The sequence below is a fragment of the Oryzias latipes genome, chromosome 8 (assembly GCF_002234675.1).
Source record: "Oryzias latipes chromosome 8, ASM223467v1".
NCBI lineage: Eukaryota > Metazoa > Chordata > Actinopteri > Beloniformes > Adrianichthyidae > Oryzias > Oryzias latipes.
The window spans coordinates 18,672,429-18,696,890 of NC_019866.2; the positions used below are offsets into that span (position 1 = coordinate 18,672,429).

The following is a 24,462-nucleotide window of genomic DNA, read 5'->3' on the forward strand; positions in this document are numbered from 1 at the left end:
GAGAAGAGATAATTAACCTTGGGTAAGATTTTCATTTTAACCGTGGCTACCTTGCCCATAAGGGACAAAGGCAGGTTGGTCCAGCGTGTTAGATCGTCCTGTGTGCTTTTCAGTAATGGGGTGTGGTTTAGCTGCACCAGTTCTGATAGTTTGGGGGAAAAGTAGATACCCAGATATTTGATATTTCCTGTTTTAACTGGAATTGTGAGTCTTTGTTCCATATTCCTGTTGAGTGGTAATAAAACAGACTTATTCCAATTAATGGAATAGTCTGATATGGAGGAGAATTCATTTATGATCATTGCTGTTTCATTTACAGAATGTAAATTCCTTAAAAACAGTAATATGTCATCCGCATAAAGACTAATTTTATGATGGCTGTGTTTGGTTTTTATTCCTATAATGCTCTCATTCTGTCTTATTGCTGCAGCTAAAGGCTCAATGAATATAGCAAAAAGAGAAGGAGAGAGTGGGCAGCCCTGTCTGGTTCCTCTTCCAAGAAAAAACCTGTTTGAAGTCTGATTATTAGTTCTAACTAATGCATTGGGGTTGTGATATAATATTTTGATCCAATTGATGAATGCTTCTCCAAAACCAAACTTCTGGAGGGCAGCAATAAGGAACTTCCAATTAACTCTGTCAAAGGCTTTTTCAGCATCCAGCGATAGTACCGTCATTTCCTGGTTTTTAATGGTGGCAAAGTCTATTATATTAACTAGTCTACGGACATTATCATCCGAGTGTCTGCCTTTGATGAATCCAGTCTGGTCGAAGTGAATTATGTGAGGAGTGATTTTTTCTTGTGTATGATTAAAATGAATTGATTGAAGAGCCTGACATAGCCTTTTTAACTGTCATCAAAGATGTGATTTCAAGTGTAAAGCTACGTTCCCACCGCCCTCAGCTACACACGTTCAAGCGACCACTTCCAATGAAAAGATTACGTAAACGTGTGTAACGATCCTCCGCAATTAGAACTCTTGCGCTTACACACAAGTTTCTACAACCGTTTTTGGCGTACACGAGTCGCCAGTAAACACACGTCGCCAGTCATGGACTCGGATTTGGTAGTGACCTGTAAATGGTGTCCCTTTTATTTCACGGGAGTGCCAACTGTTTGAAAATTGATCACGGAAGACAAATTAGTCATTGCGGTTTTTCCCAGCTGGAATTATATGACACCAAGTCTTTCATATATCGAAATAGAGCCGTGAAAAAAAAAACCTTGAGTGAGATTCACAAAATTTGCACTGCTTTGACATTTTGCCCCAAGCCTCTTCCAACTGTAGGTTGTGGACGTTGGCTAATAAACAGTAAAAAAAGAAGAAACCCTTCCCTGCATGTCCAGTGTGAACACCATAAGCTTAACATGCATTATTGAACTCGCGTCACATTCTCTGTGTTTTTGACTTAATTTGAAGCCAACATGGAAAACTGTGTACAGAAATGAAGAACGTGATTCTTTCCACCTGTTCAAACTGCAACTAAATTTTAATGACTTCATTGGAGACAATCGTTTTGTCCAGCACGATTCGCTACATACCTCTAGATACATAATGTACACCAGGGTTAAGTCAGCTCCACTTAGTGGGCGTACTTACAAATAGAGAGAAATGGGAAAACCCATCATTCATCCAGTTGATTCAGATTGTTGTCTAATTAGCCTTTAATAGCATTTCGTTTTACTGCTGCAGACTGTTTTCTTAAAACACATTGTGATACTTTTTTTTTTAACTTGTTCTGTCCAACAACTGAGCAAACGGATTCGAGCTGAAGGCCTTTTGTGTTGGACAGGTTTTATTATTACAAAAAGAGGTTATATGTCTTCGAAAAACCAGAGTGTAAATTTGTATAAACCTCTTTTTGTTTGTATTATTATTTATTTTATTTATTTGTTACATTTAGTGTGTGTGGGGAGGGAGAGGGGAAAAATGTGAGATGTGAGAGGGGTGGGGAATAAAAAGGAAGAGAGGTGGAGAAAGTGGGGGTTACAAGCGCTGATTTGATACAAGCGCTGATTTGAATAAGTTATTATTTTAAGCTGTGTAACAATTATACCAGATCTGCTGAGACGACAAATATTACATCAAATTGCTGATATTCTGACATGAAGATGAGCGGAAGACATCTGTCCATCGATACACTTTGGGTTAGGAGGAGGGATATACATAGGGATATACAGGAGGGTGGAGATACATGCATGCTGCCGAAGTGAACCGTGTGATCATAAGGTGAACCAGATCCTACCCAGGCCGACCAGCCAGAACAGGAAAGGGGGGGAGAGACCCCCAAGCCAGGAGCACCCCTGGCAACGGGACCCAAGCAGCCTGGGAGGGGGGGAACCGCCCACCCATCCAGCCAGACGCAGAGGGGGCCCCCCCCTTCACCCATGCACTCCCACACACACACTCACAATCTTATGGCACAATCATGGTTGTGTTGCAGTTCTTTAAAAAATACATTCCTTATTAAAAATCCTGCAATAGGGCATCAATCTTCACATTAAAAAGGCAGGTCATTTTTATTTTAGCAAGTTCTTTAAGAATGCGCATAGAGTGATGCCTTTAAAATGATCACTGACAGATAAATTTCTTTTTTTTGTCATGTTTTGAGGCAGAACAGGGCGCAAAGCAAAAGGGAAGTGAAGGTCTCCTGCAGGCCTGGCTCAGTTCTCTCATTTTCATCATGCAGATTCTTTTGCAAGTTTGGTTTATCCCGAGCGCGGTTTGGCTGCAGTTCACCGCTCCTCCAGAGGATGGGTCAAATGCGGAGAAGAATTTCCCCATTGTGGGATAAATCAAGTATCAATTATTATTATTAATATTATTATTATTTTAGGTGTTTGTCTCAAGCAACCTTAAAAAGAAAAAAATAACACAAAATTGTAATCATAGACGTTTTCTTACATTTTCTTTAGTCCTGATAGTGTTGACCAGGTTGTGTAAATGTTAATCAGTGATCAAGTGACCGTCATCTAATAGGACATTTTATAAAACCTTTGAATGACTTTGTTGGTAAAATACATTATATTTTATTCTTTGAAAATTGTGTATTTTGTTCAAATGTTGGGGTAGCTGTCCAACTTTTAACGTATGTGGCCAGTAGGGGGCAGGGTTCCTTTTTCTATCCTAGTCCTAGAAAACCAACCAAAATAAACAAACGTTTACTGTTGTACTGTAGCATATTAAGAAATATTGATTTTGTTTAAAGGAGATGAAAGCACAGCAAAAAGCATGTGAACCCATGACACTGGATTAACATGGGTTCATGCACAAAACTTAACCATAAACAGAATATCTCTAGATGTGATAATAATAACAACTATAATAACAAATGAAAGTAACTTATTAATAACTAAAAAGAACCGATAATGAAAATTAATGACTATAATTGATTTTTTGAGCTGCCATGTATTCTATGGATTTCAATATACTGTGTCTGGCAGGAATTAAAAAGAGTTTCTTCGTATTTCTAGGTACTAAGAACAGTTTTTTTCTTTTTCACAAAGTCTCCTGACACCACAGTTTATTTAAATGATTTGTTTGGACTCCTGCCAAAGTCACTGCAGAGTAAAAAAAAAAAAAAACCTTAAAAACATTTCTGCCTTGGCAGTCACCGGAGGCTGATTGCTGGGTTTGTTTTGCCATGAGATATAGCTGACAAAGTAAAGAAAACCATTCAAACAGCAGACAGTTGACAGTTTGGCGGACTTTATGTGTGTGGGATCTGCTGCAGGAAAAAAGTTCGTTCACCCGTTTTCGAACAAAGAGAGTTTAAATTAAAGCAGCTAAAATGAGGAAGAAGTCATGGGGCTTTTTCCTTTATCGTCAGCTTTGCTTGAACTGACGTGTCAAAGATATCTGCTAGCAGGAAGTGGACGGGTTAAAAGCAAAGTAAGGAAAGGGTCAGCCAGCTTTTTGTTCACAACAAAACTGACTGACAAAGAACTTTCATTTTTCTTTGCATGCATCAAAATTTAAAAATGTTCAGGTTTGACAAAAAAAAATTCAACCAAAAACCTTTTAGAGACAATAATTCCAGTGAAATATGCAGATTTCCTGAAAAGTTTGTTGAAAACATCTTGCACCAGAAAGTAAATTCCCCTTTTAAGCTGTAGTGTCTGCTTTTACAGACTGTTATTTAGGAAAATGAAACTAACCTTTTCTTGTTTTTACATTTAGAATGATTAACAGAAAAAAAAAAAGATTCTTACATAAGAACATAAAATTCAACTTTTGAGACTCATGTTATTATTAGACAAAATAAGTTGAAAATATATATATGCATGATAATAATTATTGTGCACAAAATTCTAGCTTGTACTTACTTGCGTGCAATACAAATCGTGTGTACATGGCATAATATATGTCAGCAAAAGTTTTTTTTTTACACTCAACAGGAAACAAATAACTTGTAAGATCAGCTTTTGTGCAGAAACAATCAGCACTTTTGAACATTAAAACATAAAAATGCACATACAGCACCATTGTAACTTGTGCACATTGTAAATAGATTGTAAATAGTGCTCATAAGATCATTCATTCATTCATCTTCTAATTCGTTATATCCCTTTCGAAGTCACGGGGCACATAAGATAATAAATTGTGCAGTTGTTTTGCATGCAATTATAGTGAACACAATCCAGTTTTGTACAAATTCTAGTTTAAAAGCCGCGTGTGCAGAAGAGAACTATGATAATGTGTGTTTGGGAATCACACTTGTGCATGTAAAATAGGAAAAAAACTGTGAAATAATGTGGTCGTTAAACACTACATAGTTCTCCAAGCACTTGTGCACATATGGCTGTGAAAATAAATCGCTCAGTAAAGATAAAGAGTTGAGCACAGAAGGTGTCAATACATATGTTGATCACATTAAATTGCACAAAAAAATAAAAGCTTGTGTTAGGCAATTCTCACCGAATCGTGTTTCATTTCAGTTCTTTGTTTTTTTAGGCAAAAGTTTAAGTTTAATTTAGTAAAATTTTTTAACAAAAGGTCCTTCATTTTAGTAAGTCACAACTTTAACACCGTAACAAAAATATTGTTTCTAAATTAGGCTTTCCTCTGTACCAAAGGCAAATAAATGAATATAATATTACCTTGCTGGAGTTAAGGGCTCCACAAAAATGGAGTGCAGTAATCAGGTATGTGTTTGTCATCTGTATCAAATCTATCCATCCATTCATGTTCTTTATCCTTTTTGAGTAATGGGGTTGCTGGAGCCAAACCGGCAGCTGTTGGATGAAGGCAGGGTACACCTTGAGCATGTCACCAATCCATCACAGGGCCACACAACCACACACACACTGAGACAATTTAGGAACAATTTGGAGCCACCGGTTAACATATGAAGCATGTTTTTGAACTGTGGGAGGAAACAAGAGTGCCTAGAGAAAACCCACGCATGCACGAAGAGAACATGCAAACTCCACACAGAAAGGACCCAGCCGGAATTCGAACTAGGGCCTTTTCGCAGTGAGACAAGAGCTCTAACAACTACGCCACTACGCAGTTCCTTTGATCAGAATTCTTCATTTTCAAGAATCAGTTCTAAAATTCTTTGTCCTTCCTTGTCCCCGCCTCTGACCAGGTATTTGGAGTCACGTAGAAGCATCGGCAAGACAAACATGAACTCGGTCCACAAAACGCATCCATCAGGAAGCCATGTTTTTGAAATGTTACTTTGTAACAACATGTATCCTGAATGAGATTCTAACAATGCCAGTTTCAGTAGAGCCACATACAAGAACAGTGTAACTGCTGTTATCTCAAAGAGTGTGGTTGGAAGTTGGAGGTTTGTTGATTTCACTTTCATTTTTTCTGAGAATTCTGAACTTTGGCACACAGCTCTGCTTTCATTGGTTTTCTCTGTTCATTCCTGTCTGCAGGGGTTTGCAGCTCAGAAGGATATTTACTCTTGGGTGTATAAAAGCTTGTAGGTTCTGTCTCCTTGGCTGTAGATTCCTTCAACATCCATCATTTTATCTGAGCATTCAGCAAACAGGATCTAACACAGCTGATTGTGTATTTCAGAGATAGGTTGCAAAGTGTCACAGTGGACAGAAAGAGGGAAGTCATCCGTCGCAAAGGAAACTCCCACAGTGTTTGAGTCATCTTTAGGTGGGAGCTGAGTGACGAGGACGAATGGCAACAGACTGTTGAACAAAAAAGCAGCCTTCAACAAGTAGTGCTGGGTGAGCCTTGCTCCAGGTTTTAGATCCCAGATGATCCGAAACCATGTAGAAGTTCAGCTTAAACTGATACGAAGAAAGTTAGTAATGTCACCAAGAGTTTTGTCATTGTTCGTGGGAAAACATTTACACTATGAGTCTACAAGTTTACACAACAGGAGCATTACATCATATTTTTAAAGAATCTAGGTATCTGTAATCTGATTACCTTCACAGGAATGTAAAATTTGGTGTCAGATTTATGAGTCTTATTAAAAAATTCATTTAGTAAAGTTGCTTTTGTTAAAGATTGGTACCAAATTATAACAAAGAGCGGACGACCCATCATCTTTACCCCAATTTTAGAGAGTACTGTTAAAAACAACACCTCTGCTTAAACAGACTTCAGTGACCCCATTATTTTTTCCGGGTTGAGTTTAATTAAGCTGCAGCAGCTTTCAAGGGCCACCCTGATGAAAATTGTGTTTTTAACATGTTCTTGTAGCATTTTTCTGATGGAAGACTTAGTTAAAGAAAATTAAGCCTGAAATTGTAAGTCTGAGTATTTCATTATTCAAATTTTTGTAAATCTGGGCAGACGACTAAATGCAGTTGGAAACAGCTTGAAGGTGGGATGTAAAAGCTACATCTGGCAGACGACAAGTGCCCTGCTCTGCTCCATTGGGACGCATCCACTTGCAGACAAATACATTCATCTACATGTTGGCATTACTCGTCTGAGCTGGCATTATGTCACCCCAACAGTTCCACCCACAACTCAGAAGCTAATTTCTGATGAATTACTGCAGAAAATGTGTCCAAGAAAATGACAATTAAAATTTAAAAAAATTACTAAAAAACAAAAAAATCAAGGTGGCTCCAATGAACACACCGCAGCACACTCCATGAGGCGTATACTGCAGCAGTGAAACTGAGCCGCTGTGTAACTAGACCGCTGCCTTGGTGCATGGTAACTGTCGTAGGTGGGATGGAGGCATCAGCATCACATTTGGAACCACATTCTAAAAAGGAGTTTTCAAAATATCTTAAAAAGTTTGAAATGATTAATCTATCCTGTTTGTGTTGTGTTATTTTACAGAAAATGTAACACAATGCAGTTGTTACAGGTGTCTCTCACCCTCATCTACCCATCTTCCTTGATTTTTTTGGTAGGTCAGATAATGTAAGACAGCAATTCCAGCATGTATATTCTGAGTGACAGGCTCACATTTAATCAGGCTGCTAAGGCACAAAAGCAGTCAAATGGGGAAAAGGCGTATACTTATGTAGCACTTCAATACCTTCTTAGATAGGCCAAAGTTTTTTGCAGACCCACGCACGCACACATTCACACACTGATTGTGGCTCTCCTGCCCAATACTGGTGCCAACCTATAACCACCAGGAGCAACGTAGGGTTCAGTGTCTTGCCCAATGACACTGTGACACATGGCAAGGCAGGGCGGGAACTGCACCTGTGGCCTTCTGACCAGAGGTTGACCACTCTACCGCTGCACCACAGCCGCCTAAACACAAACATGTAGACTTAAAATACAAAACAGCAATACTTTTGCTTCCTTTAAAATGTGAGATTTAGTATGTAGTATTTAAGGCTTTGAAAATGATCCTTTTATTTCTATACTGTAAAATACCAAAGCACATGCTTCATAGGTCAGTTGGCAACTCTAAATTGTCCCTAGGTGCGAGCGTGAGAGTGAATGAGTGTGTGATTGTGGCCCTGCGACAGACTGGCGACCAGTCGAGGGTGTCCCCTGACTTCGACCTCAAGTGGCCGTTTCTGCTTGTGAGTGTTGTTTAGGCCGAATAGGTTTTTGAAAATGTTGATCTGCTTAATAATGTGGAACGTCCTTCTTATGTAGTTTTTCTTATAATTAAACTAATTATATGAAAAAAAAGTCAGTTTTTTTACTGATGTTTCTATTTCTGATTGATTGATCTGTTCTTTGTTGTCACCCACTGTTTGTGTGTTTGTATCTTGAGCCTAACGCTGACGCTGCAACAAGCCAATTTACCGTGCTGGGTTTAATAAAGTATCTCTATCTTATCATATCCTAATTATCACAGGTATCTGAGATTGATGTCAGTGATCCAAAGAGCACAGAGATACAATATCATCCATGAGTTTAATTGAAAACAAAGAATCTTTTTGACACTTATACCATTTGCATTGTAATTTGATCTTTTTAAATCTTGTAGACAGATGCCCTTCCAAGCAGTAGCCCCCATTGACTCTGGAATGCTCTGCTTTTGACCCTCTGTGTGGCTGATTCTGCTGATTTTTTTAAGAAGCTTTCAAAGATATTTTCTATTCGTATAAGCTGTCAGTTAATTTTGCAACTACCTATTTTATTTTTATCTTGAATTTTTATAGTATCTCAGTAATGTTTTATTTCTTATATCTTTTGCACTTGAACATGAACAAGGACTTTATGATTTTTATCTATCAAAAAAAGTTCCAATCAAGTCCAAAAATTGTAATTAAGTTCATGTCAAATCTAAAGGCTTTGCACTTCAGTTCAAGTTGGGTGTAAAGTTTTTCTCTTGAGTTTAAGTCGTATCTGAAAATGTTTGCATTTCAATTCAAATCAAGTATTAAGCCCAACAATTACTAGTTCAAGTCCCACTTCAATAATCAAGTTTGATCTATTGAAACAATTTTACCAGTGGTCTTTTAATTTTGATTATACAATTTTTAACCTAGAACCAAAATTTCTGGGCGGGACTGTTGGCGTGGACTAAGCCTGCCCTCATTTCCCAACATTGATCTGTTAACATGCCGTCCCGTTATCTTACAGCCCCTCACAACCGCAAACTAACTTTACCGGCGCAACAAAAATGCAGAGCAATATTGCAGCCATCCAGCTGTACAGTCTTGAGCCAGATGCTAGATCGGACGAGGAAAACTAAGACGTATATGAATTTAGTCATGTACAAGTGGATTCTTTAGAATGGAGTGGAGCAGGGAGCGGCCCACCGATTCACTGCTACAGGCTTTACCAAGGAAAAGAAAAAAACTCAGAAATGCAATTTCAATCTTAATTTTCTTTATAAATGTCCTCCATCATCATTAAAATGCCACAAGAACATATTAAAAACACCAACAACACCATTTTCATTGGAGTGTGTCTTGAAAGCACTACTTTGGTCATAAACTGACATCAAACGACCGACTTAGTGTCAGTATTTCCGCAATCTCAAAATAAAAGGGCTGTAAAGAGTTGACTAGATGATAAAATAGCTAAAGAGTATTGAAACCTTTAGAAAACAGCAAAAATTGATTTATTTTTTTACACACATTCTTACCACAGGGTGGTATATTTTTCTTTTGTACATCTATTTTCCTGTTGTAGACAACCCAATTCGCACTTTCCATCTACCTGAAAAGTGTATTTATTTTGTCAGCATCCAGATACGTATGTAGAGCACCTCAGAGAGAACAATTGCAACTCAACTTTGCGTTTTAGTTTCAGAATTTGTGTTAATTTCCCCAAATATTCTGAAGGTGTTTTACCTCATCTACTGTGTATGAAAGATAAAAAGAAGAAGTAATGCCTGAATGAGTCCAATTTGTTTAACCCTTGTGCTATCTTAGATGCATTGACGTGTTCTCCCTACCATGACAAAGGTGGATAAAGGTGGAAAGATTTCATGTAATCCATGAACACCATTGAGGTTCACAAATCGTTGAAGAAGAAAGGTTCAGCACACTGTCTAGTGGGTCTAGTCTAGATGACCCAACTCCTAACGTTCAAGTGCCTATAATTGTATCTGAGTTCCTTATGTGTTGTTAAGGATTTGAATTTAACTTTTTCTAATTTTTACTTTGGTTCAGTAGGTAAAGTGATCATATATTTTTCTAAATAAACTGTGGAACAGTGGATTTTGGTATAAGTTTTTAATGAACGAAGGGTAAAAAAATAGTATGAAGCACAGGTCTCTTTGTTCAACACGTCTGCAATGACAACAAGGCAGCCTGAGGTTTCTTATCGTGCAGGGTTGTGTCAGGTCTTTCTGGCTGTGAGTCTCACCGTAAAGACGTACGATGAGCAGCATTCATGGTTCATATTAACATGTTTGTGTCTGCCTTTTCTTTTTTTAGATCTATCACATGTGAGAGGCAGAGATAAGGGCAAAGAGGATGTGTGGTGACAACCCACAGCATGTAAAAACGCAGAGCGGAAGAAAACCGATGGTGCTGTTATGAGTCATTTCTTCATTATTTCTAGTAAATGAAGTACTTCCCTTTCAGCCTGTCTGTCTTAGACTCACTTCAACACTTCATGCAAGACTCTTGTCAGCTCCACAATGTTTTTGATGATGTGAAGATACGCGGTTGAATAAAAACATTGAAGCTGAGTGATGGCGGTAGTCTGGATCCTCCTCTGGTCAGTTATCACCTGTCTGGCTCTCCTGACTGCTGTCCAGGAAAGCAGCAGCTCACCAAGCGGTAAGTTCATATTTTTTATGTTAGGCCAAATATTTAGTTGTGTACATTTTGACTAAAAAGGTCTTGAAACAAAATCTCTTCTGGATGTCAGGAAATATTCTGTAACGAAATGTATTTTTCTTTCCCTGAAGATTGATTTTATTTAGTTTTTATAAAAATGATTGAATGAATTAAAAACTTGACTTCAGCTTTAAAATAAAAGGAAATCTTGTGCAGAAAACCCCCCACTCTGATCTAAAATTTACAGTTGAAGAAAAAAAAAGTTTTAAAAAAGTGTGTTCCAAATTATTGTGCAAACTGTATTTGAGTGTCAAAAAGATTACATTCTTTGTTTTTCAATTAAACTCATAAATAATTTTTTGCCTCTGGGCTCTTTGGATCAATGACATCAATCTCAGACACCTGTGATAATTAGAGGAAAAACTGATAAAGACGGACGTTCCACATTATTAAGCAGAAAAACATTTTTAAGCAATATGGGAAAGAAAAAGGATCTCTGCTGCTGAAATGCAGCAAATAGTTAATTGCCTTCGACAATATCTGAAAACCTTGGATACTACATGAAAACGTAAGTGTGATCATCATGGTATTAAGAGATTTGTGGCTGATTCAGAGCACACAGGGTTCATGCAGATAAAGGCAGAATGAGGAAGGTTTCTGCCAGACAATTACATTGGAATAAGGGAGCAGCTGCTAAAATACCATTTCATTTCAAAGCAGCAAGCACATGTTTAAAGCTGTTGGTGTCTCTAGAGTCTCACCAACATCAAGGTGTGGGATCCTTCAGAGACTCGCAGTTCTAAGAAAACCATTAAGAGAGCTGCTGGTAAAATACCATTACAAAGCAGCAAGCATGTACAGCTGCTGGTACATCTTTTATTCAGCCACCCCAAAACAACACTCACAAGCAGAAACGGCTGCAGTGGAGTAGATGGTTGTGGAATGGCCACCTTGTCCTAACAAGACTGTAATGTCAGCAAAGAGGTGGCAGAGTCCCTGAAGGGGTAAAAATGACCTCTGATAAGTCCGTGGAGTTTCTGACTGACCACTTTCTTCCATGGTACAAGAAGAAAAATCGTGCTTTCCGTAACTAAATCAACTTCATGCATGAGAACGTACTATCTCATGCTGCAAGGAATAACTCTGCATCATTGGCTGCTATGGGCAGAAAAGGAGATAATCTGACGGTGAGGCCTCCATCCTCCACTGACCTCAGCCCAAATGAGAACCTTTGGAGCATCCTCAAATATTGATAGATTAACTGATATGATGATGGCATCATTTTTTACGGATTTTAGGGGCTCAGAGGGATTTGACACCCCAAACTCTCAGCACACACAGACTTGCCCCCCCCTGATTTTTTTGCCTGCACACAAATGTAAAAAAAAATAAATAAAAAATAAAAAAGCAAAGTCGAGCCTGGAGGTTTATCCCACAAGTTTTGTCATCTGCTACTGATGGGGCCTTCAGGAAATGGGGGGGTCTTGGTCTAGACCCTGGGTATCTGGGGGCCCATTCTCTGGTCCTTCTGCTCTGTGATCCTGTGCTCTCTTTATCTCCGCTGGTGGGAGCTCCTTTGGTGTTCTCTCGGATTCGGTTTCTGGGGTTGGTTTAAGGAAGCTCTGACGTTACTAAATCTACAATTTAGATATACAATTTCTAATTTTTACTGCACAAAAAAGCAGTTACATATTGTAGTTTTTAGTAACTACATTCTATTTACACATTTTTCAGGACACAAAGTTCAAAATCCTGTAATAAAAACATCCATCTTTAACTCTGTTTTCATAGTTTTGATGCTATGGGTCATTGTAAAAATGTAAATGCCTGTCCTCTCAGATCCAGCACTGCTGAAGTCCTTAGAGTGTCACAACAACTACAAATCCCACGTTCACTGTAAGTGGAGGAGACAAGAGAAATCCGACCTGCAGCTGTGGTTTAAAACAGACACCAACAGGTAAAGAGAGGACAGGTGAGGGTGCTTCGAAAGTGCACGTGTTTTCTGCCTTGAATGCTCAGGTTTTGTATCCCAACAGTGAGCCATGCGTGCCGTCTGATGCTCCACATGATCCCAGATTTGTCCACTGCACATATAAGACGTCATTGTTTTCTATTGCCATCAAACACACCGTCTTCTTCACCAAAAACCAGACGTCGAGCGTCCTCCCAGCTGGTCTCAAGTCTGTGGCTCACCTGCAGGAATGTAAGTCTCACCCACAACCTCATCTCTAACCTCTGCAGGGCTCCTTTGGGTGCTTAAAACTGTTTTTTTTGCACAGTGAGAGCGCTCTCGCCTTTGAACTTATCCTCACATGAGGTAGGTGACGGAGACCGACGTCTGCAATGGCTGAGTCCATACCCTTCCTCCTCCTCCCTGAAACTCAAATATCGGCTCAGCTACAGGGTGGAGACTGAAGATCACTGGACGGTAGGGTTAAGATCTAGACCACACACAAATGTTTTGGAAGGTGTGAAAATCGCTCAGAATGCATTGCCTCTTTTGGGCTTCCAGGAGGTTGTGAATCTCACTGAGACAAGTGCGACACTTGAGCGTTCGTCTTTGCTTGAAGGACGCAGATATGAAGCCAGGGTCCAGGCTCATGCTGGTGTGGGCCAGTGGAGCAACTGGAGTCCTGTAGTGACTTGGACGACTCAAGACAGTAGTACAAAAAAGAATTTTAAGAGTTATTTAAAATCCTCATGTCTACATCAAATTTATTGAGCTGCTTTTTTCTCCTTTCTTGGTTGCAGACTCCAGGCAGTTTCCCAGGTTGCATTGTGTTCTGGAGGGAGAAAAAGAAGTGTTGTGCAGCTGGGAGGTGAGCGCAGATCTGGCGCCCATCATCACCTACAAGCTTTGTTGTCGACAAAAGCAGACCGATTGGTACGCTGACTGTGACAGAAGTTATACCTCATGATTGGTGCCGGAGAAAAAGAAGACAGCCGTCAGTCACCCTGTTTTCAACATTGAACCTTTCAGTTTTAAAGGATGCTGCCCGAACCCAAGGGTGACCTCTGACCTCAGCGGGAAGGAACAGTACAGCTGCTTGCTGTCCGTGTCAGAGCCTGAACATCTGCGGCTGGACCTTCTGCCAGTACACAGAGTCAAAACCTTTAAAGTCCACCAACACAGTGAGTGAAACCCAGCTGAGAAGAAAACAGCTGTGACCAAACAGCTCCACCTAGTGGCTGAATAACAGCATGCTGCCCGAACCTAAAACAGTTCAATTGTTCTTTAAACTGCAATGATCATTGCTTGTAGTGAATGAAATCGGGATATTTCACATCCTAGAAAATATGTGTATTATTAAAATCCTAAAAATACGTTTTACATAACGTTGCATGACTTGTATAAAGTATGAAGATATTTACTATTGAGTACTAGTAGGGATCCTCTTGGCATGAATGTGATCAGTTAGTGGCTCTGTGCTATTGAAGCCCAGCTTGTTGTGATAGCAGCTCCTCCTGTTCATAAACTGATGTTACTTCTTCACAAGACAAAAATTTTATATTAGCTTTAGTTCAGCGCACTATGCTGATCAAAGTATGCCAATATTGTAATGATTTTATAATATTAAAGGCTCATTCACATGTATGGGCGTTGGCCCATACATGCCACAGTCTAGTTGTTGATAAGGTGCAAGTTCTGGATCCTTACTGACACGCAAATGCTGCACGCAAATGCTGCTTGCACGGGGTGTGCAAGGATATGCAAGTGCCTGTAAGACACCCACACAAACTACCCTCTGATTGTCTTATTTCCTCATTTTTAACAGTCAGGCTACACGCAAAGAGCACATATCACTTTCACAGCACTAATGGGCCTCTTGCGCAGTGTGCAGAGTTGAAGAGGATGGGAAAAATGGAAAATCTGTATAAAAAGTCTGCTTTTCACCCACTTCAACCTTGCTTACCATTGTGTGTTGTACAATTTTTGCACTACGGGCTAATCAAGCTGTCTACGACCTTGATATTTCATGCAGGCCACCTGCATGCCCCATACAGGTTTGCTCAATTATTTAAAATTATTTATTTCTAAAAAATTCCAAGAAAACAATGACAGGAAACACCAGAAGAGAGACAGACCATCATAATACTGATCAATATAGAAAGTGTCGGTGAGTACTGTATCGTTTTTGCATCAAAGGTCTGAACTAGAACAAACTGATAGGAAAAGGTCTGAATCAGACTGAAGAAGAGGACAAGTTTGCTAGGCTACGTTGACACCAGGCATTTGATGCCTGTTCAAGAACCTACATTTTGTGCTGCATTTAGGGCTTTCAAGCATTTCTTTTAAGCTCTGAAATTTTTGGAAACTCCTATCATAAGAATAAAAAAACATTAGGTTACGTACACACCAGGCATTTGATGCAGGTTCTCGAACAGGCATTTAACCCAAGGTGTTTATGCTGGACAAGCGGCGATTTTTCTTCTATCAATTTACTGTTTACTTGCGCATGTCCGCCACTTACAGAAGAGGCTTGGTGTGAAATCTCGAATTGGTGCAAATCTGGCAAATCTTCCTCCATTTTTTTCTTTCACAGATCTGTTTCAATTTATGAAAGACTTGGCGTCTTATATTAACCGCCAGGCACAAATTATTATTCAATTCTCCTTGGTAATCAATTTTCAACCGGTTGCCGTTTCCTTGAGTAACAAAATGTCCATATGTCACCACCAAATCCAACTCTGTGATTGGTCGAAGTTTTATCTGGTTTTACACTTAAAGTGCATTTATTGGACGTGCGTTATGTAAATAGAGCCCAAAAACGGTCTTAAAGTATGTGTAACTGCACATAAATGCGAGAGTTTGGAACATGGAAGCCCAGAATGTGCAGGTATGCGGGTTTACATAAACTTTTAATTGAAAGTGGTTGCTTCAACATGCATTGCAGAGGGTGGTTTGAAATTAGTTTGAGGGTTAAAGTCCTGCAGCACAGGCAGTTCACAAGACAACAACTTCAAACACAGCGTCAGCACATTCTCCAGGATCAAACCCCATACAGTTGGTTTGGGATGAATAGGACAGAAGAGTAAAAGTATAGCAACTTACAAATGCCAAGGTCTCACGACCTGTTATGAATTTTTCATAAACAATTAATTCATAATGTGGAAATTATACAGTGTCCAAGTGTAAAAGGTGTCTACAATTTAAAGGTTTGACAGTTTATGCTTTTGAAGCAGAAAACATTTCCACAGGAAGTGGGGTTGTTGTCATAACTGCTTTTTTCTTGGTTTCAAATAAAACCCCAAAAGAGTATTTTTCCTGATGTGTTGTAAATCCACTGAAGGCCAACACCAAAAGAAGGGACAACAGTAGTTCCATAATATCCAATTCACTGTTTTTTCTTTCTTGGTTTCTTGTTGTGCAGTTCAACCCAGCCCTCCACAGCAGGTGAAAGTGAAGGAAAAGGACAAAAACTGGATCGTTGAATGGACCGAGTCCGCCTCAGCAGCTGATGTCAGACTGTCCTACCAAATCCGTTATTACAAGACACAGGATGAGGTGAGCAAAATTGGACGCCATGCCATCAATAATAAGGAGGTGCAAAAGTCGAGTTAAACTTACAAGGTCGCAAGTAGCTAATCAGCGGAAAACGGTGCAGAGGGAAATGTAAAACAGGAGGACCGGGGTTGGGAGGTCTGACTGTAGGTCAACAGCACCAGAGGCTGTCATTGTTAACCCAGGTCACGACAAATCCAGCATGGAAGTTCTATTAGAGGTTGGCATAATTGATTTGTTTCTGGTTTTACATTAGATGCTCTTCTCCTTATACAATTCCCTGCATTTATGTAGGATTTAGGATTGGCAAATGATGATTTAGGATTGCCCCAGATTATATGCATGTGGTTGCATTAAACTACAAAACTAAGAATTTGTTTTGTTGTTTTTAAACATGTAATTTTAAAATTACAATACAAATTGTCAGAAATTCAAGTTCCAATCTTAAATGGAATGCATTACTTTGTAGTCAAGTTAATTATAGGATGACTCATTTTTAGGTTAAACAGTCGGATAAAATGGTGTTTTGGGTATTTTTAACATGTTCTTGTGGAATTTTTTGATGATGGACGACATATATAAAGAAAGCTAGCTTAAAACTGCATTTCTGACTTTTTCTTCATTCAAATTGTTTTGAATCAGTAGTAAATGAAAAAAATGTCGTTTGAAGAAGCTGTAATGCAGAAGCTACAACAGAAACCCACAGCTCCCTGCTCTGCTCCATTCTGATCCATCCACTAGCAGACAAATAAAACAATGTAATTCTCTTTTCCACATCTCAGCATGGCACCTGAGTCAAAACTGTAAAGCTGGATAGCTCCAATAAACTGTATCTAGTGATGTCATCTGTTCCGTCTCCCAACATTTGCAACAGGACAGGAAATTAAAGACTGGATGTCACTCAGAAATCAGACCTTGAAGATGGCTTTAAATCCATTCACTGACCTTTTTTTACCAGATGATAAACATTTAAACAAATAAATATCAGTGCAAGTAGCTGAAAGTGATAAATAACATTATCATGAATACAGCAACATGAACCAAATGTCCCAAAACAGACATTAAACATGTAATAAGTTGTCATAAAACATGTTTCATGACAATATTTCATATTAGAAAAATATTCTATCAAATTAAACTGATTGTTTCCTTCTATCATATATAAACTTTTGTACCATCAATCATTTTTACAACAGACTAAAAATCTTTGTTGCCCCTTTTGTGCACCTTTTGTGTATTTTAACCTTTTAATGTCAAATGGTTGTACGCTGAAGTTTTATTTTAAAGGTCACAGTTTGTGCAATAAAAGATGCTTTATAATGAGAGTTAAAGACTTCCAAACTGCATTTCTTCTTCAGTCACCTTCTTTGACACTATTTGTGCTTGAATACCAGGGGTCTTCTGTGCTGCACAACATTTCAGAGGGGTCCACATCCATGTCCATCCTGGGAGACTCTCTTTCTCCACTTCAGGATTACCAGGTTCAGGTCAGGTCACTGGTCGTCCCTGGGGAGGGCTCTCACTACAAAGGAATCCCCTCCGAATGGACAATTCCTGTGACATGGACCTCAAAACAAGGTGTTGCATCCAAACACTAAACATGATCGACTTTCTAGTGTTTGGTGTTACAAGTAAAACGTATGAAAATCTTCTGCATCCCTTTACTGTCCTTGTTGATTCTGTTTTTGCCTCCTGACAGCCTCTTGGTCATTCTCCACCCTGATCTACATCCTCATTGGTGCTATTGTTGCCATGGTCTTCCTAATTCTCTACTGCACTCTTCCAGCTTGTCAAAGGTACTTATGTTTGCACACTCAAATCAAGGTCTTAGTCTTAACTGCCCTTATGGGTGGATACAGGCTGTCTGCGGGCATAAATTAGGCAAACCTACACAAGATGATAAGGGAAAAGGGAGAAGGGAAGAGAGAAGGGAAAAGGCAGGAACATAGGTTTGAGAATAGGGACTCTTAACGTTGGCACAATGACAGGGAAAGGCAGAGAGCTGGCAGACATGATGGAGAAAAGGAAGGTAGATGTACTGTGTGTGCAGGAGACAAGGTGGAAGGGCAGCAAGGCACGTAGTATTGGAGGAGGATACAAACTGTTCTATCATGGTGTTGATAGGAAGAGAAACGGGGTAGGAGTGATTCTGAAGGGGGAGTTTGTAAACAGGGTTCTAGAGGTGAAAAGAGTCTCAGACAGGATGATGAGCTTAAAGTTAGAAATCGAAGGGGTGATGGTGAATGTAGTCAGTGGGTATGCGCCACAGGTTGGCTGTGAGTTAGAAGTGAAGGAGAGATTCTGGAGTGAGTTGGATGAGGTCATACAGAGTTTCCCCAGAGGAGAGAGAGTTGTTATTGGAGCAGACTTTAATGGGCATGTTGGTGAGGGCAACAGAGGTGATGAGGAGGTGATGGGCAGGTTTGGTGTGAAGGAAAGGAATCTGGAGGGACAGATGGTGGTGGACTTTGCGAAGAGGATGGAAATGGCTGTAGTCAACACTTACTTCCAGAAGAGAGAGGAACATAGAGTGACATACAGAAGTGGAGGTAGGAGTACCCAGGTGGACTACATCCTATGTAGACGAGGTCATTTGAGAGAGGTTATTGACTGCAAAGTGGTGGTAGGAGAGAGTGTAGCCAGACAGCACCGCATGGTGGTGTGTAAGATGACTCTGGAGGTCAGGAAGAAGAAGAGAGGGAAAACAGAAAAGAAGACCAAGTGGTGGAAGCTACAGAATGAAGAAACTTGTGAGGAATTTAGGCAGAAGTTGAGACAGGTCCTGGGTGGTCAGGATGAGCTTCCAGATGACTGGGAAACTACAGCAGAAATTATCAGGGAAACAGGTAGGAAGGTGCTAGGTGTGTCATCTGGAAAGAGGAAAGACGGTAAAGAGACTTGGTGGTGGAATGAGGAAGTACAGGAATGCGTCCAGAGGAAGAGGTTGGCTAAAAAGAAGTGGGATGTAGAAAGGACTGAGGAAGGTAGACAGGAGTACAAGGAAGCGCAGCGTAGAGTGAAAAGAGAGGTGGCAAAGGCCAAACAGAAGGCTTACGATGAGCTATATGACAGGTTAGACACAAAGGAAGGAGAGAAGGACTTGTACAGGCTAGCCAGACAGAGAGACAGAGATGGGAAGGACGTGCAACAGATAAGGGTGATTAAGGACAGAGATGGAAAGGTGCTAACAACCCAGGAGAGTGTACAGAAAAGATGGAAGGAGTATTTTGAGGAGCTGATGAACGTGGAAAATGACAGGGAAAGAAGGGAGGAAGATGTGGTTGTTGTGGAGCAGGAAGTAGCAGAGATTGGAAAGGATGAGGTTAGGAAGGCTCTGAAAAGGATGAAGAGCGGAAAGGCCGTTGGTCCTGATGACGTACCTGTGGAGGTATGGAAGTGCTTAGGAGAGACAGCAGTGGAATTTCTAACAAGGTTGTTCAATAGGATTTTAGAGAGTGAGAAGATGCCTGAGGAATGGAGGAGAAGCGTTCTGGTTCCGATCTTTAAGAACAAGGGTGACACGCAGAACTGCAGCAACTATAGAGGAATAAAGTTGATGAGCCACACAATGAAGCTGTGGGAAAGAGTAGTGGAAGCCAGGCTTAGGAAGAAGGTGGAGATTTGTGAGCAGCAGTATGGTTTCATGCCCCGTAAGAGCACCACTGATGCCATTTTTGCTTTGAGAATGTTGATGGAAAAGTACAGAGAAGGTCAGAAGGAGCTGCATTGTGTGTTCGTAGATTTAGAGAAGGCGTATGACAGGGTGCCGAGGGAGGAGCTGTGGTACTGTATGAGGTCGTCTGGAGTGGCAGAGAAGTATGTCAGAGTAGTTCAGGACATGTATGAGAGAAGTATGACGGTGGTGAGATGTGCTGTAGGTCAGACAGAGGAGTTCAAGGTGGAGGTGGGACTACACCAAGGATCAGCTTTGAGTCCTTTTTTGTTTGCTATGCTGATGGACAGGCTGACAGATGAGGTAAGACAGGAATCTCCCTGGACAATGATGTTTGCGGATGACATTGTAATTTGCAGTGAGAGTAGAGAGCAGGTGGAGGAACAGCTAGAGAGGTGGAGGTTTGCTCTGGAAAGAAGAGGCATGAAGGTCAGTCGTAGTAAGACAGAATACATGTGTCTGAACGAGAGGGATCAAGGTAGAAGCGTTAGGTTACAGGGGGCTGAGGTGAAGAAGGTGCAGGAGTTTAAGTACTTGGGGTCAACAGTTCAGTGTGATGGGGAGTGTGGAAAAGAGGTGAAGAGGCGAGTGCAGGCAGGTTGGAGCGGTTGGAGGAAAGTGTCAGGAGTGTTGTGTGACAGAAGAGTGCCAGCAAGACTCAAAGGAAAGGTGTACAAGACAGTGGTGAGACCAGCTCTGCTCTATGGGTTAGAGACGGTAGCAGTGAGACAGAGACAAGAGGCTGAGATGGAGGTAGCGGAGATGAAGATGTTGAGGTTCTCCTTAGGAGTGACCAGGTTAGACAGGATAAGGAACGAGTACATCAGAGGGACGGCTCATGTTGCCTGTGTTAGCGACAAAGTCAGAGAAGCCAGACTGAGATGGTTTGGACATGTTCAGAGGAGGGATAGTGGATATATTGGTAGAAGGATGTTGGAGATGGAGCTGCCTGGCAGGAGGGCAAGAGGACGGCCAAAGAGGAGATACATGGATGTCTTAACAGAGGACATGAAGTTGGCTAATGTTAGGGTAGAAGATGTCCATGATAGAGTGAGGTGGAAAAGGATGATTCGCTGTGGCGACCCCTGATGGGAAAAGCCGAAAGAGAAAGAAGAAGACACAAGATGATTAGGTCATAGACCACTTGTTAAGCCCGTAGAGCATAAAATGTACTTTTCTTCCAAGGGGCACAGGTTGTAGCAAAGGTGACATGCAGGTCAGTGTCGTCCAGATTTTTTAATTTATTCGACCATCCCCAAATCATGCGCACTGCAAAAGGGGCCTGTTAGGGCTGTTCAAGTGATAGATGTGTGCATCTTGACCGTTAGAATTTAGGAAATTAGACAGACTGTAATTTGTGTGGGCAACTGGACACTTGCGTATCATCTGTTCACCCTGTGTGTGCAGCTTTTGCACCCGGTAAGTAAGGATCCAGTACGCGCACATTACTAACCACTTGAGTGTGTCATTAGGGCACAGTGCAACAGTATCACCCATACATAAGTGCATGCAACTTACAATATCATTACAAACACTTCACAATACATTAAGGGGTATCACACACACAACAATGGTGCAATCCATTTTCATGACGTCCCTTGAGGTGGTCAGACAAGCCTCAAGGGAACTGCAAGACGCACCTGTTCTCCCTTTACAATGCAGCTGCTCCGTTCTACGACCCTCCTCAAACCCAAAAACCTGCAGCACTTGTACAGGTCAACCCCCTGTTAGGGGACATGTGAGATTGAACTATTATATAGTTGTGGATTTTATTTTAAAATCTATGTCTTTGTATAATTTTTAATCCTATAGGAAAATAATGGTGTGGAAGGAATCGCTTCCGTCTCCAGGCAAGAGCAAAACTCTGTGTAAGATTATGGTGAGACAATACTCTTGTTACTATCCAATCGAAGCTCCTTGCAAACATGTATTTATTGTTGCACCCTGTTGTGATCCAGTCACCTACCTGTCAGCTCATCATGCAAAATGAGAAGACTTGCATCTGCAAAGTGGAACACCTTGACTCCGTTTCGACTTGGTAATATTTTTCAAATTGACACCTTCTACAAGTGTATCTGTAATTTCTTTGGAGAATGGTGAATGAAGGATCAACCCAATATATCCACTGTGTAGTTCTTCAGAAACTCATCTGTGGCCCTCAAAGACTATAGAGAAAGGTGTGGATCAGAACAGAGAAAGCTGGCGTGGAGATGATCTGATCTGCTGTGCTGACAAAATGAACAGCTATGAAACGTCATCTATGAGCTTCATTGGGCCTTACATCCTCTGTCAGGTAGGCAAACACCAAAATTTTCTGAAATGTTTTGTATCCCTACTGTGATGATGAAGCAGCATCACAGATTTCAGGCCAACACCTGAACACCAGCCTGAACTGTTTGTTTTTTTTTTTTTACTGTTGTTTTTTACTGTCATCTCACAGTCCATCAGTCTCTGTAGCTTGCACCCACCTCTCACATGCAAACAGCCAAATAAATCACTCACATTTCACCACACCATATTAGTCAATTTTGTTTAATTCTAAGGGTGCACACTTTTTCTTACATAGAATTGTACTCCAGACTTTACACCACACACTTTCAGATCAGAGCATTGTACACATAAACATACATATCCGTTTGCAACAGGAAACAGGAAGTGACTTCATATTATCTTCCTGTCTAAATGATTTGTGTTTCTAACTTATTTCTGTATTTTATCATTCCAAATCCTGTTTAGAATATTTCTAATTTTTGGTTTATGTTTAACAATTTATTGGAGTTTATAAGTAAAATTTGTTTTGAAGAAATGTTGATTACTTGGCCTGAGGGAGAGGCCAAGCCCTCATAAGGGGGGACATTTTACCAGTTAGAGAGGGAACAGCCTTGGTTGCAGGGGTGGAAACAAGCTCTCCCCGGAATTGTGTTCTTTCTTTGTTTTGTTTGGGAACAATAAAATCCCTTTATTTCTTCAAAATTCCTGGAATGGTGATCTTATTTTCAAGTGTCTTTATTTTTCATTGTGAAGAAAAACCAGTGTGTCTAGGGGATTTGCCGCACATTCAAGAACCCGCGTTTGGCGTATTTAGCGCGTTTGGCGTGTTTAGCTCTTGTGCAATCCTATGACCCCACCCTTACATTGACGTGTTCTCCCTACCATGACAAATTTGGATAAAGGTGAAGAGGATTTCTTGTAATCCATGGACACCAGTGAAGATCACAAATCATTGAAGAAAAAAGGTTTAGCGCACTGTCTAGTGGGTCTAGATGACCCAACTCCCAATGTTAAAGTGCCTAGGAAAGCACAAGGGTTACCGCGTTTGGTGAATGCTGTAACAGTTTACTGAACCCCATTGTCTTCTCACAGGGATCTGCATCAACGTCCAGTTCAGCGAAGATGAAGACGGACCATGGAGACCAAGAGACTTTGTTAGAGTTCTCTTCATTTCCTCCAAGGGTGCATTTTCCTGTAAAAGGTGACGAATATGTGTCTCTACCCAACAAGGGCATCTCAAGGTCCACAGAAGATCTCACATTTCACAGCAATCCGAACTCAGAATGGCACAGACATGCTGAGCAGCCCCAACAATGCTCAGATACTACACTGTGGCATGTTCTGTCAAATGAGCAGCTCATCAGCAGTCAGCCTCCTGAATACACCTCAAGTCCCTTCTCTCCCTGGCCTGAAGAGGGAACCATTACACAATCAGGATACTGCCACCTCCCTGCAGCGTTTATGACAGCAGCAAAATAAGAAACAGCAAAATTCAAGGTCTTTGTCATTGCATCGTTAAACATAAAGAACAGACCGAGGTAGATAAATAACACACGGGGAACCACCAATTCTAAACATATATACTAACATTCATTTAAAAGTTGCACACTTTATGTAAGCTTATTATCCTAATATATATATATATATATATATATATATATATATATATATATATATATAAATACAATACAAATATATAAATGTGTACATACGTTTAGCTTGTAAGCTTTACATTGCTGTTGGAACTGCTTTGGTGAGATGTATAAGTTGTTTTGTTTATATAGTTTGGCTCTTTGGATCAGGATCTCAAATAAAGAGTGTCACAAGTCTTTGCCATGAGTAAAGTCTTTTTTTCACCAACATTTACAGGAAATCTAATAAATCAATTTTTTAGTTAGTTGAAAAAGTATGGAAAGGAGCGTCTGAAGAAAAGACCCTTTGATCTTTTGTTGTTAGTAAGTAGAACTTGGAGTTTTTACAATTAAATAAAAAAAATTCTTCTGCTTGTAGTTTCTTATTATAAGAATTCCTCATTCAAGTTCACCGAGCAAAGCAGCAACTGCAAAAAGTCAAACTGTGCCCCAAACATGAACTGTTCAAGTGAAGAATATTCAAGTCAGAGTAATAAAACATTCGATTTAAAAAAAAAAAATCAAAATATATAATGTGTATGTTTACAGAAAAGAATAGCACATTTCTATACTTTTCTTTCCTACCAAACCCAAATTGAGGTCAGGGACGAACAAACAGGTGACAGAGCAGACAACCTGATGAGGGTGCACTGAAAACGGAGTTAAGGATAAACAGCTGTTTGAATAATTCCAAATACATGTGTGAACTCGATTGTGGTGAAATCATCAAACCTCTTTTAATCAC

At 40.2% G+C, this 24,462-nt stretch overlaps 1 protein-coding gene across 2 annotated transcripts; it reads left to right on the top strand.

Moving 5' to 3' along the window:
* The first annotated feature begins 10,359 nt into the window (after positions 1–10,359).
* LOC101164896 (cytokine receptor common subunit beta) lies at positions 10,360–23,918 on the top strand. Of its 2 annotated transcripts, none has more exons than XM_011478457.3 (14): positions 10,360–10,639; positions 12,479–12,596; positions 12,676–12,842; positions 12,919–13,067; positions 13,152–13,302; positions 13,391–13,523; positions 13,620–13,771; positions 16,012–16,145; positions 17,537–17,720; positions 17,842–17,938; positions 21,628–21,694; positions 21,774–21,853; positions 21,949–22,108; positions 23,179–23,918. In XM_011478457.3, the coding sequence occupies exons 1-14, from the start codon at positions 10,552–10,554 to the stop codon at positions 23,563–23,565; spliced, it is 2,067 nt and encodes a 688-aa protein (XP_011476759.1). In that variant the 5' UTR covers positions 10,360–10,551; the 3' UTR covers positions 23,566–23,918. The 2 variants fall into 2 exon arrangements, with proteins under 2 accessions (XP_011476759.1, XP_011476760.1); XM_011478458.3 differs by having other exon boundaries at positions 13,152–13,299.
* Positions 23,919–24,462: the final 544 nt, after the last annotated feature.